The sequence below is a fragment of the Nanorana parkeri genome, unplaced genomic scaffold (genome assembly GCF_000935625.1).
Source record: "Nanorana parkeri isolate BGI_ZX_2015 unplaced genomic scaffold, ASM93562v1 scaffold1983, whole genome shotgun sequence".
NCBI lineage: Eukaryota > Metazoa > Chordata > Amphibia > Anura > Dicroglossidae > Nanorana > Nanorana parkeri.
In genome coordinates this window covers 148,034-163,278 of record NW_017308251.1, presented here as the reverse complement: position 1 = coordinate 163,278, position 15,245 = coordinate 148,034, and the positions used below count along the sequence as shown (strand labels likewise).

The 15,245-nt window shown below is 45.4% G+C and overlaps 1 protein-coding gene across 3 annotated transcripts in view; it reads right to left on the bottom strand.

Moving 5' to 3' along the window:
- The window catches only part of POU2F1 (POU class 2 homeobox 1), a 61,703-nt gene that overhangs the window by 36,886 nt on the left and 9,572 nt on the right, over nucleotides 1-15,245 (bottom strand). For 2 of the 3 annotated variants that reach the window (XM_018572264.1, XM_018572266.1), the window contains exons 2-3: nucleotides 12,625-12,687; nucleotides 10,894-10,985 (exon numbers count right to left, since the gene is read on the bottom strand). In XM_018572264.1, coding sequence (XP_018427766.1) covers nucleotides 10,894-10,985; nucleotides 12,625-12,687 — 155 coding nt within the window. Of the gene's footprint in view, nucleotides 1-9,660; nucleotides 9,715-10,893; nucleotides 10,986-12,624; nucleotides 12,688-15,245 lie in introns of all 3 variants that reach the window. The other variant, XM_018572265.1, reaches the window with a different exon arrangement.

The window sequence follows — 15,245 nt, the reverse complement described above, 5'->3', positions numbered from 1 at the left end:
TTCACATATACAGACACTATATTGCCAAAAGTATTGGGACGCCTGTTTTTACATGCACATGTAGGGTTCACTATTGAGTTGGCCCACCCTTTGCCGCTATAACAGCTTCAACTCTTCTGGGAAGGCGTCCACGAGGTTTAGGAGTGTGTCTATGGGAATGTTGGACCATTTGTGAGGTCAGGTACTCATGTTGGAAGAGAAGGCCGGGCTCTAATTCATCCAAAAGGTGTTCTATCGGGTTGAGGTCAGGACTCTTGCTTTATGCACTAGTGCGCAGTCATGTTGGAACAGGAAGGGGGCATCTTCAAACTGCTCCCACAAAGTTGGGAGCATGAAATTGTCCAAAATGTCTTGGTATGCTGATGCCTTAAGAGTTCCCTTCACTAGAACTAAAGCCCAACCCCTGCCCAACCCAACCCCTGAAAAACAACCCCACACCATAATCACCCCTCCACCAAACTTTACACTTGGCACAATGCAGTCAGGCAAGTACCGTTCTCCTGGCAACCGCCAAACCCAGACACGTCCATCGGATTGCCAGACAGAGAAGCGTGATTCGTCACTCCAGAGAACCCGTCTCCACTTCTCGAGTCCAGTGGCGGCGTGCTTTACACCGCGGCATCCCACACTTTGCATTGCACTTGGTGATGTAAGGCTTGGATGCAGCTGCTCGGCCATGGAAACCCATTCCATGAAGCTCTCTACGCACTGTTGGACAGTTGGCGACTTCTGTGCACTGTGCGCTTCAACATGTGCTGACCCCGCTCTGTCATTTTACGTGGCCGACCACTTCATGGCTGAGTTGCTGTTGTTCCCAGTTGCTTCCACTTTTTTATAATACCACTAACAGGTGACCGCGGAATATTTAGTAGCAAGGAAATTTCACGGATGGACTTATTCCACAGGAGGAATACTTTTGGCATTATAGTGTACACACACACACACCATAAATAATTTTGCTTCAACTTACAGGGTTATTCACAAAAGGGTGAAGAGTTTGGAGGAGGCCGGAGAAGTGAACAATCTAGGACAACATAGCTGAACCGGAAAGTAAGCTGAATGGAGATTCCAGTTCAGCTATGTTGTCCTAGATTGTTCACTTCTCCGGCCTTCTCCAAACTCTTCACCCTTCAGTGAATGAAACTGTTTTTGGTTTTTTTGGGCTTACACAGATACACAAGCCCAGGCCCCTGAGTTAGGGCTTGTTCACATCAAATGCAGACCAGATCTGCATGAGTTTCTGCACACGCCGTTTTGATCCGGTCTGTAATGGCTCTGCTCTGCTCCTGGAACGTGCTTGGTGTGAACTAGCTCTTAGAGTCTTTTTGGATGGGTGCAAGGAACCGTTTAGGTATTTAATGCCCCAAAACACATTGAGGGGAATTTAGCAAGACTGGAGCTGACAAAATCTGGAGCTGACTGGTTGCCATGCACATCTGCTCCAGTTTTGATAAATTCCCCCCATTGGGTATCTCCTGTCATCTTCCTGATAATTGTGGAATCTGTGGAAGTACTGTTCTGGACTCAAAGTGTGGCTCTGGCGCTTTCAATTGCTGGACTACCTAAACATTTCACAAACTGGGTGACCCCTGGGCTTGGGCAACACCCCGTTTTTTGTGGGTAGCTAACAAACGCAGGCTATTGGGCCAAAACACAACCACTCAGAAAACTGGGCCAGCGCCTTGCTCCCTTTTTCTTGAAGATGAAACACTGAACGGTATACGAATAATAAAACATACTTTAAAACTGTATTGATACACATTGTATTAGTTTGTAAACTTGTAGATCTTGAAAAGGATAAAACAGACTCTGAAATTGCTGGGACATTATGTGACGTGGTCCGTTCTGATGCAAACTGAGCTCACCAGAGCTGCTCGTCAACCCCTTGTTGGTTATCTAAACCAGGGTCCTGAAGCTTGGGAGCAGCGATTCTGGGCCCAGCAAAACCTGCACTCTACAGGGTAGCCGGGATGCCGAGCCTGTGCATCTCATGGTAATTAAAATTGGTAAGGCAGCGCGTTTCCATTCTGCATTAATTTGCATATTTTCCACCACCTGTTTCGGGGACTGCAGAGCAAGCTAATTAACATACAGCTCTGATTAATTCCGCCAGTCATTCGGAGATAATTACAGTGCAGGAGTGTAAACACTCTGCTCTGGAGATAGTGCCTGTTTGCCAACATCCCTCTTGGGGGAGAAAAAAAAGTTTTGCCATGGCAACCAAAAGACAATTTTCAAGCTTTTTTCACTCTAAATGGAAGGTCACTGTAGCAGTACAATGCCTGCTGGCCCCCACCGCCCTTCACTCTCTACCTTGCTTTCAGCAAATGCTGGGTGGGGGCGACCCGTAATCCATTGTGGCTTGTGAAAGGCTAGTTAAAGGTTTTAAGGAATAAAGAAAAATATATATACCCACGTGAGCTAATCGCTACCCTTTTTATTAACTGAAGCCCCTCGTGATAAAATACAGATGAACCTTAATGGATTTTTAATGCAGGGGTACATTATCTGAGATAAATACTTTGGACTAATTGCTGGCACTCGGACCTGTTTCCTGAGGTCCTGTATAGATAAGTGAGCCATGATGTGAATAAGACTGCCCATAGATTTAGGAGGGTGGCTGGCACTACAGGCACCATCCAATCACTTTCTGGCATATGCAAGACCTGAGCAATCCATGAACAGAAACATTCTGCTCGGCCAAATGTTCCTCTTCATGCTAATGCACATAAAAGGGTGAAGATGATTCATCAGTAATGCCAGGGCTGCCGATCTAAGAAACTGCAACCAAGTTTTCAAACCTACCCAATATTTTTTTAGGGTTGAGAGCCTTGCACAAAGATGAGATCATTGCCCAATCCAGAGGCGGGTTATCTCAAGCAAGTTTCTAAGCCCAACCTAATCTTTCTTCCTGAAAATGTTCGGCCAAGAAGATCTACTGCTGTTGTAGACAAGAGATTACTATCTAATCTGGACGAAAATGTTCTGATTGGTCGACGATCATGTCACGTGTAGCCCAGAACCTGCCCCAGTCTGTGACTGGACACTAAATAAAGTGCAGCAAAATTATAAAGTCATCCTGTCACGAAGTGTCTAGTATTAAAAGGGACAGCAATGCACAATGCATTAGAGTCTGGCAGGTTTACAGTCATAATTCCTTAAGAAGTAACATTACGTACGAATGAACATAATTCCTGTTGTCAAAAATGTCCAGACATACTCCAGACATCAAGAATAATGGAGCATACGTCCAGCCGTCAAGAATGACTGAACATTCTTCCAGTTTTCAAGAATGGCTGAGCATACTTCCAGATGTCAAGAATCAACAAGCATACTTCCAGATGTCAAGAATGGCTGGGCATACTTCCAGATGTCAAGAATGGCCGAATATACTTCCAGGTGTCAAGAATGGCCGAGCATACTTCTAGGTGTCAAGAATGGCCGAACATACTTCCAGATGTCAAGATTGGCCGAGCATACTTCCAGGTGTCAAGAATGAACAAGCATACTTCCAGATGTCAAGAATGAACAAGCATACTTCCAGATGTCAAGAATGGCTGGGCATACTTCCAGATGTCAAGAACGACCGAACGTTCTTCCAGTTTTCAAGAATGACTGAGCATACTTCTAGATATCAAGAGTGAATGAGCATACTTCCAGCTGTCACGAAAGTCTGAGTATACTTGCAGCTGTCAAGAATAACCAAGCATACTCCTAGATGTCAAGGGACAGCTTGTGTGTGTTCAGGTAGCTTCTGAACCTAGGTGCTCTTTTTAAAGATTTCAGCTACATCTTTGGCATGCCGCAATTTAACGCATGTACCTCAAAAGTTAACTGAAAGGTAATAGTACTGCAGAATAGAATATTGGAGAGCTATGCCAGAGAGCGATCTGGAGCTTAATACAGAACTGTGGGGTGGACATGCACATTCAAATACATGTTCTTAACAGGCGGTAGATGAGCTTTAACATAAACCCTTCACTGACCTTGGTAGTTATAGCCACTGTGGAGCAATTCATCCTCAAAGTAAAACAGTAGAACTAGAGAAATTGTTCAAATTAGGTCTCAATGCGCTGCTCTACCCCATTCCTTTGCATCTGCTTTGTGTTTACATCAGATATTAGAAGGCTAGCAGGCTGCAAAGTCACTGCCGGGAGGGGGGAAGCTACAGAGAGAAGGCAAAACAAAACCGAGAAGGTTCAGAGGGGAACTTTGATGCATTTCTCCAACGGGCCTGAAGTTTATTTTCTACTTAGAGTAATAATAATATGTAAAAATGTAAACGCCCATAGTCTGGGCCACAGTTCTGCGCTTTGTTCATTAAGGTTTACTTGATAGCTTGCCTCTACACATCTGATAAATACCTTTTCCACACTCTCCCACTGCCCAATTCCCCAGCTAGTGCCGGATGAAATGATGTTCCTTGTACTTTATGGGGAAACATGCGACTCCCTTTGCTAATTAGAGGCCAATTTTCCAAATGGTGTCACATGGGGAACACCAGTTGGCGCTTATTCTCATAATATATGCCTGACACCAACCCAGAGCCCACCTCATTACGTACCCTTGATTATTGCAAACCTGATTGCAACTTTCAGCTGGTATGTGGCGACCTAATTTTCACAGATTTTAGGCAATCACAATGACTAGACTGAACTGAACAAAGGTTCTCACAATTTTAAATTCAACTTTTATATATTCGCTCTTTACGTTGGGCAGGGAACACACTGAAGCACCGCACAAATGATGGCACAATAATTATATTGCCAGGAGATCAGAGGAGATGTGTGAGCTATGCGGGCCCCTCTTCTCTGAGCTGCCAGTGTTTGAAATATTGCCATAATGGTTCATTACAGCCTCGGTACTGCGGACGGCACACAAAAGCAGTAGGTTTCAGCAGAAAGTAGGACCGTTGGGGACGCCCGCCTATACTTGCAGTTTAAATTCCAACTTCAGCTCGACAAATCTCTAATAGGATGCTATTGTGCTTCAGCGAGCGAGGAAGGCTAAATCCTTCATTTTAGTCACAATTGAATCTCTACATTATATCAATTTGTAGACTTGCCTCGTATGGTATAAATATAAACCACTCCTCCAAGACAAAATATAGACGGGCCCTAACGAGGCCAGCACAGGCTAACACAAGGCGTTGTGTAATACTAACGAGAACTTGTAAGGGTAAAAATATGGAACCTTTTATTCTCGGCTTGTTTTTAAAGTGCACCTGTCCCCTGGTAAAGTGACTACAGCACTGTGATACAGGCACCCAGGAATCCCTAGCTGCGACCGTGTGGTGTCCACATACATGTTGTAAATGAATGCAATAAAAACCTGTTTTAATGTAAATTGTTAGAGCCAGTTTGAGGGTTTTTTTTTTTTAGTGTATTGCGGTACTTTTATTGTATAGCACTGTTCTATGAACTGCCCATGTGCACCTTACATATACTAGGTATACATTGATCGAGTGGTTGCCATTTTTATTTTGCTTGTATTTTTGCAGGTAGACACCAGAGGTCTCCAGCTGCCATTTGTGCTGTGAAACACAATTTAAAAAACTCCCAAAACCTCCCTTTTGAAATCGGCGCGGAAACCGTGCTGATCTGCAGCCGCCATGGTGTGAATGGGGCCTTAGGTAGACCACAGTGCTCCTCCTGACAATGCCTGCACCTGCTTTTGCATCCAGAAGGATGGAGCCACCTTTGACCAGGCATCACCCACAGTCTGCATGTAGTCAGTTTAGCAGGTGACAGTTGCATCTTAAAGTTCAACTTCAGGGCTATCAACATTGTTTCAATACTTCGTAGATCACTAACTTGCAGCCAGAGAAGTGATGCCTGACAGACAACGGATATGTGCATATTTGTTTGAGGTCAGTGACTAACCAAGCAGTGAAGAAAAAGGATAGCAGCCTAGGGACTTGGGTCATTAGAGAGAACCTATGCTTTCCTTCTTCAAGTCAAAGTAACTGGTTCATGTAATAAAGTAGGGTGTTGGCGTCAAGCCTATCTGGTCAGAACTTACACAAGGCTTGGGCCACTCCCTTTGCACCCATAAGACAGCACTTGAGCCCATCAACTGGCTGCTCAGGCACCTAGTGATGCATTGTGGGAGTTGGGGAAAACCTTGTGGTAACTGATCTCCCCTCCGATCACTGGACCAGGACGTGATGTAATACACATCACTTCCGGGAACAGTCTGTAATTTCTCCGGCTGCTGTAGCCGGAGATAAAGCTGGTAAAGCAGATCTCTTCATCAGCTTCTTTGAGATCCATAGGTGACATTAGGGGTCTATGAGACCCCTGATGTCTCCAAAAAGAGGACCTGTAACAATGATGCCTGAGTGGCCCCAAAACGTTGCTTTATGACGAGATGTGTGTACATCAATAAAATAACCACTCGTTGAAGATTTTACTTTGGTGCGCTGGTGATATACTTTACTGCATAAAGAGGACCTGTCACTGTATCTGTGCCATCACCTAGGGGGCTTGTTAGGCCAGTAATTAATAGCAATAAAGTTAAGTGTAGAAAAAAAGTCCTCTGCCCCCACATACAAACGTACAAACACATGTCGCCTACGTGTAAAAACGACAATCGCACCACGCATGTTACACATCACTACGAACGGGGAGTGCGAGCACCTGTTATGTACAAAAGCAATCTTGTTTAAAAGGAAAACTGAACTTTGTGACAGTTCCGGGGATTGGTGATGAGGCCAGGGCTGTCACACAGAGCGGGGAGAATCTTCAGCCTTTCGTAAGCTCTGATTCATGCGACTCGGAGCTTACATTGGCCTTCCTGTCCTTGCTTGCGGATGCTGAATGGAGCACATTGAGGGATTGAACCTTGTGCAGCTAATGAGGCTGGCATTAAAGCAATGCCAGCCTCAACACAGGCTCATTTTAAAGACTCCACTCAAATTGCATCAATGACATTCTGAACTAGGATAGTGAAATCCTAGCTCCCGGATTTGGGCTTCAAAGAGACCCTGTCACCAACTTAAAAAACTGGGTGCAGATGCCACGCAGGCGCTCATCCACCCTGCAAATGGTCAAACAATCCAGAGAAGGGCAGCCGGTAGTACACCACAATCTCCAAAACATGTAAAACTTTATTTTTCCAGAAACAAACTTCAAGAAGCCCTGCCTTCTCACGCGTTTCACCCACCACTGGGCTTAATTGTAAATGAACACTACGTTTAAAGTGACATTAAAGTCAAAACAAATTTTCCCTACCCCCAATGTTAATGAAAGCACTTACCTTAAATGAGGTTTCCTAATCCGATCTTCTTTCCTGATGTTTTCATCTGTCCCTCCAGCGTTGCGGCGGCTCTCCGATCCAGCACTGACTCCTCTCTGCTTGCAGGCACTTCTGATCCCACGGTGTCTGCAGGCGGGGGGACGCGTCCATAGACTTACCTTGCGTCTCTGCTCGTCTCCCGGCTGAAAATCCGAACTGCGCACGCGCCCGCCCCAAGATGCTTTGCGGCCGCCCGAGCAGTTTGGGATTCTCAAGTGATTGCCCGCCCCCCGGCTCCCCGATTGGTCAGAAAGCCGACTCCATGCTCCCTCGAGGTGGCTTCCTCTTAATCGGGAAGCCGGGTGGCGAGTCATTACACGCCGCCTGGCTTTCTTAATGGGACTTCCGGTATCGGTATTCGCTATTGGCGAGTACCGGAAAAAAATATCACTACTCATACCGAAAAACCGGTATAGGTGCATCCCTAGTTTTGAATGGCTTTACAAAAGCAGAGTGCGCTAGAGAGACCTCACCAGCGTAGTGGTCATATTAAAAGCAGACAAACAGACTAAAGGTGGAAGGTCATCAGTGCAACCACAGACAGGAGACGGCACCGGCCTGATCTGGTTAGAACAGCCAATGAATGCTAAGGCTGTCATGTGACAGGACACTTTAGTAACAAGCATGCGGTACCTATTATCACACCAAATACTGAAAGGCTTGCTTCCTCTACGCATGCATGGGGGGCCTATTTAAGGCATGCTGATATGCTAGACATACTAACAACTACTAAACTAGTGAAATCATAGCTCCTGGAGTTGGGCTTCAAAGAAACCCGTCACCAACTTAACTGCAGGTAAAAGCACACAAAAATCCAGTATTTGGAATGTTTACTGTAACGCAGTGTTTTTCCTTTCCAGCAATTTTTTTTTTTTTTATTGATTTGCAATGTACCTTCCAACTTGTCAGCAGATGTGACTAGTCAATTCCCTAGCACTGCGTCCTCCCTTCTCCCCCATCATAGTCCTCTCCTCTTCTGGGAGTGTCTCATTGTCAGTGCTGTCCTAGCTGTTCCGCCCCACACAACCTTTTATGTAGCTACTGGGGGAGGAGCTAAGGGGAATATACTTGAGTGACAGCTTTGAGTGTGTTGACATCACATCCAAGTTGGTGGCATCCAGCGGCCCTCTCAGACACTTTGGACGTCTACACAAGGGAGGTATATAACATGTATAAAATCCAATAAATGTACATATAATCTGCCAATGGGGTCTCTTTATAGTGTCAGTGACCCCACAAATTGTTTTTTTTTGGGGTCACTGACTCTAAAACTAATTTCCATGACTATGTGACCTCAACCGCACAGGACAGGAATGTCCTGCTGTGATGTCTGCAAGATGCGTCACGCGCTGCCACTAAGCCCCACCCACCTATCAGACAGCGTTGCCTGGAGTAACATGGTGAAGATTACGTGACCACATTAAAGAAGAGCCCCCCAAAAAAGTATCTGACATCACCGAAAAATTGTGATCCATGGACAATGGTGAGTCCATTTATAAAGCGGTGATTGTGACTTCTACCAATCACTGCCATTTAGGACACATGGACCTAGAAGATTCACCTGCAGAGAATACTTGTTGAATGTCAGATAGATAGACCCCCTAGAAGTAATGGTCTTCTTTGCCGCTCATATGCCCAAAGCAGTTCAAATGAGGTTACATACACTTTAGATGTTTTTAGTATTCTATGTAGAGGGGTTCATCGACACTCCAAGCGCACACAGGGGTTCATCGACACTCCAAACAGTCAACCAATCCACAGAGAACCAGTCCACCGCAATGTCCATCACTTGTCAAATGTTATTTTTCTAAAACCAAACTTCAAGAAGCCTTGCCATCACACGCGTTTCACCCACCACCGGGCTAAATTGTAAACGATCACTGTGATTAAGTTCAGTCGTGGGTGAAACGCGTTAGTGGTTGGGTTTTGGGTGGCTTGCCAGAGAGGAGCGTGCTCGAAAGACCTCACTAGCGCAGTGTTCATATTCAAAGCACACAAACAAGCTAAAAGGCGGGAGGGTGAGACAGGAAAGCGGCAGGCTGTGAATGGCGATGCAGTGTGAATCACAAGAGTGGCTGAACAGAATAATAGGTTTCCAAAGCAATAAGATATCACACAGACGCATTTCAACCGTGCACTTGGCTGCAGAGCCACTTTACAAAAAATGTAAAGCTATTTCCAAACCTGAACTGGAAGAGTGACAGGTGGAAGCTGATTGGTTGGTAGGGGCAATGCCAACTTTTTTTTTTTTCGGGATTTGAGCCCTTCTGTTTTCTTGCTTTTAGCAGCCTGCAACGGATGACAATGCATATGCGGAAGAGTCAGAACAGAGGCAGCACGGCATGCAGTGTGTTCGGTGCTTACCTGTACATTTAAGGACTGTGCAGCAGCCTGTAAGCTTGTTCCAGCAAGCTGGACCTATGATACAGGGCAAACACAGGATGTCAATCTGGTACCAGCAAAACGTTATCACCTTCATGCCATTACAGAGAAGACATTCAAACAAACAGCGTCACTGAAATACATTCTGTCAGACCTGCCAAGTGCTTCCATTCTGTTCACCCAGTCTTGTGACCCAGGTACCCCTACCAGACAGCACGGCCATGTCCTGGACCTACGATGCAGCAGCTTGGCTTGGTGAGCTCCTGGAGCGAGCCATCACTTTGATGTCTCCTAGTGTCAGCATGTTCACTGTCAGCACAAGCCTCATTGGCTCCTAATGCCACCCCTCCCTCTCCAAGTCTATATAGCTACTGCACAAGGGGTTACAGCAGGCGGATATCAAGAGTAGTTACACTTAAAAATGATTTGAATGCATACAGACTGCATTATTTTTTTAATACCTGCCTAGAGTACAGAACTTTCACTTTTTACTTATTTTCGCCATGCTTCTAGAAAATGTATTACTTCAGATAGTTTAATATGAGCTGGTCATGTGACCCACCTGAGCAAGGGGGGAAAAAAAGAGACTTGATGGATTGTACACACAAATACCGGTGCCTGCGTTATTTTATTGAGATATAATGGAGGCAATCTCAAGCGGCCAATTGCCCGGCTCTGTTCACCAACAGAATATCTCTGAAGTCTTGAGAGAAATAAAGTGTGCGGTAAAAGTAAAGTATAGAGTGACGCGGAGTGCAAACATCTCCGGAGATGAGCTGGTGGAGTGGACAGGCTGCGGAAGTGCGGATGAAAATGCTTTTAGGAGGCATTTGGCTTCTGAAGAAGATGGTAGAACGTTGTACTATGCTTGTCTACTGCTCATCCAATAAAACTAGCACAATGGTGATCCTGCTGGCTGGGCTTTCATCTTCAGGAAGACGTCCATTTATAAGTCAAGTGGAGCCCGTTCCTTTCCAAAGATTCCGCACTCACAACTGAAAATGCCCGACATGTCACCCACTTCATTGTTGTAGAAGAGAACAGCCGCTCTGTGCTAACTTTAATGTGGACCATGTGACAAGGTGGGTGTTTTAAAATGTCCTCCCCCCCGCACGTGCATGAGCGGGAAACTGTCCAAATTTAAAACAGCCAACAGAATGAACAGAACAGAATGAATACTTTCCTGACAAAGAAGAGTATCTGTATCACTCTTACCTGGTGGAGGTGTCCAAGAAAGGCCTGTGTTGTGATGGGCGTTCCGACAGACATTGCTTGCTTTTGAAAGTCCAGACCATTTGTTTGAGTGCCTGCAAAGATTTGCAGTGTTTAGTAATGAGTTAAAGGACATGTGATTGGGATATGCAGATGAGAGAAGACACGTAAATCAGACAATGGAAATCTCGCCTAGAACCATCCTGCCAGGGAGACCCTTTTTTCCCCAAATGCAGGGTGCCGGTACAAGGCAGGACTTTCTCCAAGAATGGCCGGTGAGGGACCGGTCGGTGCTTGGTCCCCCTGCTCACCCTCAGAACTGCAAGCTCTATCCTGGGATTCAATAAATGAGGTACTTAATGAATGGGGTTTCACTTTCAAGTGCATCTGCGTGCTGGATGAGTGTGATCCTAGTTCATTTTATTACTTCATTGCTGTGCTGTATGTGTATAGGCCAATTTAGTTGGATCTGTATGTGCGTTATAATTAATCGAAATTAATTGATTAAAAAAAATTTCGATTAATCGAACACGAAAATTGTAATATATATATATATATATACCGTGTTTCCCCAAAAATAAGACACTGTCTTATATTTCTTTTGGCTCAAAAAAACACACTAGGTCTTATTTTCGGGGTAGGTCTTTTTTTTTTTTTTAATATACAACAATCCAAAGTAAACGCAAATCCAAATTAATCAAAAATGGCAAAGTTAAGAATAGGGTGATCAGGGGTGCCATACCTTTCCAAGAGCAATTTGGTAACCAGAATGAGTGAAGCGCACTTTCACTATGGATTCCTCACAGGCAGAGTGCATTTGGTATCACTTCGCCTGTGACAGGAGTCGGCGCTATAGAGGAGGCATCGGCTTATGCGGCTCTGCCTAGTTTCCTCTAGCGCCGGCTTCACTGGCACCGCTGATTCTCTCCCGCGTCTCTTCAAGTTCCCCCTTATGACACCACCGGCCCAGGGAATGGTCAAAACTAGGTCTTATTTTCGGGGTAGGTCTTATATTTTAGCAATTCCCAAAAATGGTACTAGGTCTTATTATCGGGGTAGGTTTTATTTTTGGGGAAACAGGGTATATAAACCCTTGCCACTGGTCCTTAACGCCAGAAGCGGAGGCGAGCTTCCAGATAATATGATCACCTTGATCGGCATTCACAGTGATCATGTATTCAGGAGCATATTCCGTCTCTTGTCTCTGTTAACAGTGACCGAGAGCCATCAGTGACAGTGCGGTCACTGTGCTCGGGGGGGTGAAGAACAGCTGCGATCCCAGCAAAACACAGCAGCACAAACTGTATGTATATATGTGCCAGCCTCGTGGTAAAGCCTCCCACCGCGCTGCCACATATATGCACATGGCCGACAGCAAGTGGTTAAAAAATAAAACGACACCTAAGCCCCACCCCCTGAGCTAATTCCTTGGTACAGCATTTTGCATGCCGAATCAAAGAAGCGCAGCACATCTTAGAGGCTTCCTGTAGTTCATGTGAGATATTCTGAGACATAAACAGATCGATCACGTGACTGTTCCCTTTAGTTTAACATACAGCAAACAATGTATAACTACTGAGTGCTATGTTGGGGTAGGCTGAAGTTTTTTTTTTTCTTTTGCAGGCCCTGGGACTGCATTTATGAAAAGGTACTTCCATCGCATACTATGTCCACTTTAAGTCTAACTTATCTATATTTATAAGAATGCAGTCAGACACACGTTAAGCGCCTCACCTGTGTTTCCATCCCCGCTGTCTGCTGATTTGCTGCTTTCTGACGGATTATTCATTCTTGCATCTGTAGAGGAAAAAAGGAAAAAAAAAACCTGTTTAAAAAACAGTACCGATTTTTTTTCTCTATAGACAGACCACAAGCAAGACATTCATGAGAGTACACAGTGTATGCTTCCTGTAGAAAAGACAAACAATGTAGCGAATTGTAGACATTACAGACTGGTGAAAGATAAAACTCCGGGTACAAAAACTTTCATTTCAAGCTTTTCCTCAGTAGCCGTAAAATGATATAAATCCACTTTCTATGCACAAAATGCCCTTTCAAACCCAATCATTACAACATTGAAGTAATTGTGACATCATCACTGTGCTGCACATATCCTCTGAAGAGGTCAAAGTTGTGGGAGGGGCCCAGAAGGCCCCACCCACTACAGGCTGCCTGCTGAGAACTACAGGAGGGGGTGGAGACAAGCCCAGTCACCCTGCACAAGGGGGAGAGCGCAGCAGTGGGCGGTCTTTATTAAAGGAGGGGGCGGAGATAAGCCCAGTCACCCTGCACAAGGGGGAGAGCGCAGCAGTGGGCGGTCTTTATTACAGGAGGGGGTGGAGACAAGACCAGTCACCCTGCACAAGGCGAGAGAGCAGCAGTGACTGGTCTTTATTACAGGAGGGGGCGGAGACAAGACCAGTCACCCTGAACAAGGAGGGAGAGCAGCAGTGACTGGTCTTTATTACAGGAGGGGGCGGAGACAAGACCAGTCACCCTGAACAAGGAGGGAGAGCAGCAGTGACTGGTCTTTATTACAGGAGGGGGCGGAGACAAGACCAGTCACCCTGAACGAAGAGGGAGAGCAGCAGTGAGCTGTCTTTATTACAGGAAGCTCCATGTTTCACGCTTGATTACTGCACAGGTCTGGAAGAAATACACAAAGCTCACCGAGATTCAAGAATAATACACAGGACTCTTGTATGAGGACAACATTCGCTTATATTGTTGTTCTGCTTTAAATACAAATGTCACCCTGTATAAAGGAGAGAAAACTTGCAATGGCTAGAATGCATCTGCAGTGTTCCTAAATGTTATAAAAGGACTCCCTGCCAGAATGCCGGGCTTTTTTTCCACCCACCTTGAAGTTTTGGGTGCCCTCACCCAATCTCAAGGCAGAAAAAAATGTAAAAAACTTAAATGTACAAATGTAAAAAACAATGTGTGGCCCCTTCAAAGTCCATACCAGACCCTTCTCCCAGATAGGTGTCTGCTATGGATTTGAAGGGGGGGGCTCCATGCAAAAAACACAAAAAAGGGTTCCCCTTTAAATCAGAGTCCTCCGTCGTGACAGTTCAGAGAGAAGGTTGTGATTGGTCCAGTTGGTGGAACCTCCAGGAGAGGTATGTAGGTTGTGACAGTTCGTAGAGAAGGTTGTGATTGGTCCAGTTGGTGGAACCCTAAGGAGAGGTATGTAGGTTGTGACAGTTCAGAGAGAAGGTTGTGATTGGTCCAGTTGGTGGAACCCTAAGGAGAGGTATTTACATTGTGACAGTTCAGATAGAAGGTTGTGATTGGTCCAGTTGGTGGAACCCTCAGGAGAGGTATTTAGGTTGTGACAGTTCAGATAGAAGGTTGTGATTGGTCCAGTTGGCGGAACCCTCAGGAGAGGTATTTAGGCTGTGACAGTTCAGAGAGGAGGTTGTGATTGGTCCAGTTGGTGGAACCCTCAGGAGAGGTATTTAGGCTGTGACAGTTCAGAGAGGAGGTTGTGATTGGTCCGGTTGGTGGAACCCTCAGGAGAGGTATTTAGGCTGTGACAGTTCAGATAGAAGGTTGTGATTGGTCCAGTTGGCGGAACCCTCAGGAGAGGTATTTACATTGTGACAGTTCAGAGAGGAGGTTGTGATTGGTCCAGTTGGTGGAATGTTCAGGACACAGTAGATCAATATGTAGGATGTTCTCTCTCCCCAATGCCTGTATCTGTCTGCACACGCTCCCTGACTTTTAGGCCTCAGATATAATTTGCCGGCTCCGGCTAATCCCTCCGAGTCTGGAGCACACAAGCCCCACATAGCAGATAAATGTAATTTATATTGTGTTGAAAACTGCATGGCTGTTCCTCTTCTCACAAACTTCACACTCAGCGCCGTCTCACCATCGCCATGGAAACCGCTTGTTTATGACAGGAAGGATTTGCTAAAAACTCTCAATTTACAATGTGCGGAGCGAGTGATACACCGATACCAAAGATCTGTGCTCTGGACAACACTGGCCATGTATGCTGCTTAAAAGAAGAACTCCGGGCATATGAAATCTTAACCCTCTCTGTGGTGCTACCCCCGCTCTGCAAGGGTTAAGGGCTCATTCTGTCTAGGGGCTAAAATAACAGATATACTCACCCAAAACTCAGCCCCGCTTGGCTGCTAGACCAGTCCTTACAGACTCGAGGGGAACGTGGCTGCCAGGACTATTTAGCAGCTAGGTGGGATCGATTCTTTGGCACGTATATGTCACAAAAGTCCTTTGTGAATTCCACATGGGCCTGGGTAGAGCTCACATAGGGCTAAAACACTCTACAGGTTCACATTAAGAACAAGGACATTTTAAATATAATATTGTTAATATATATTAAA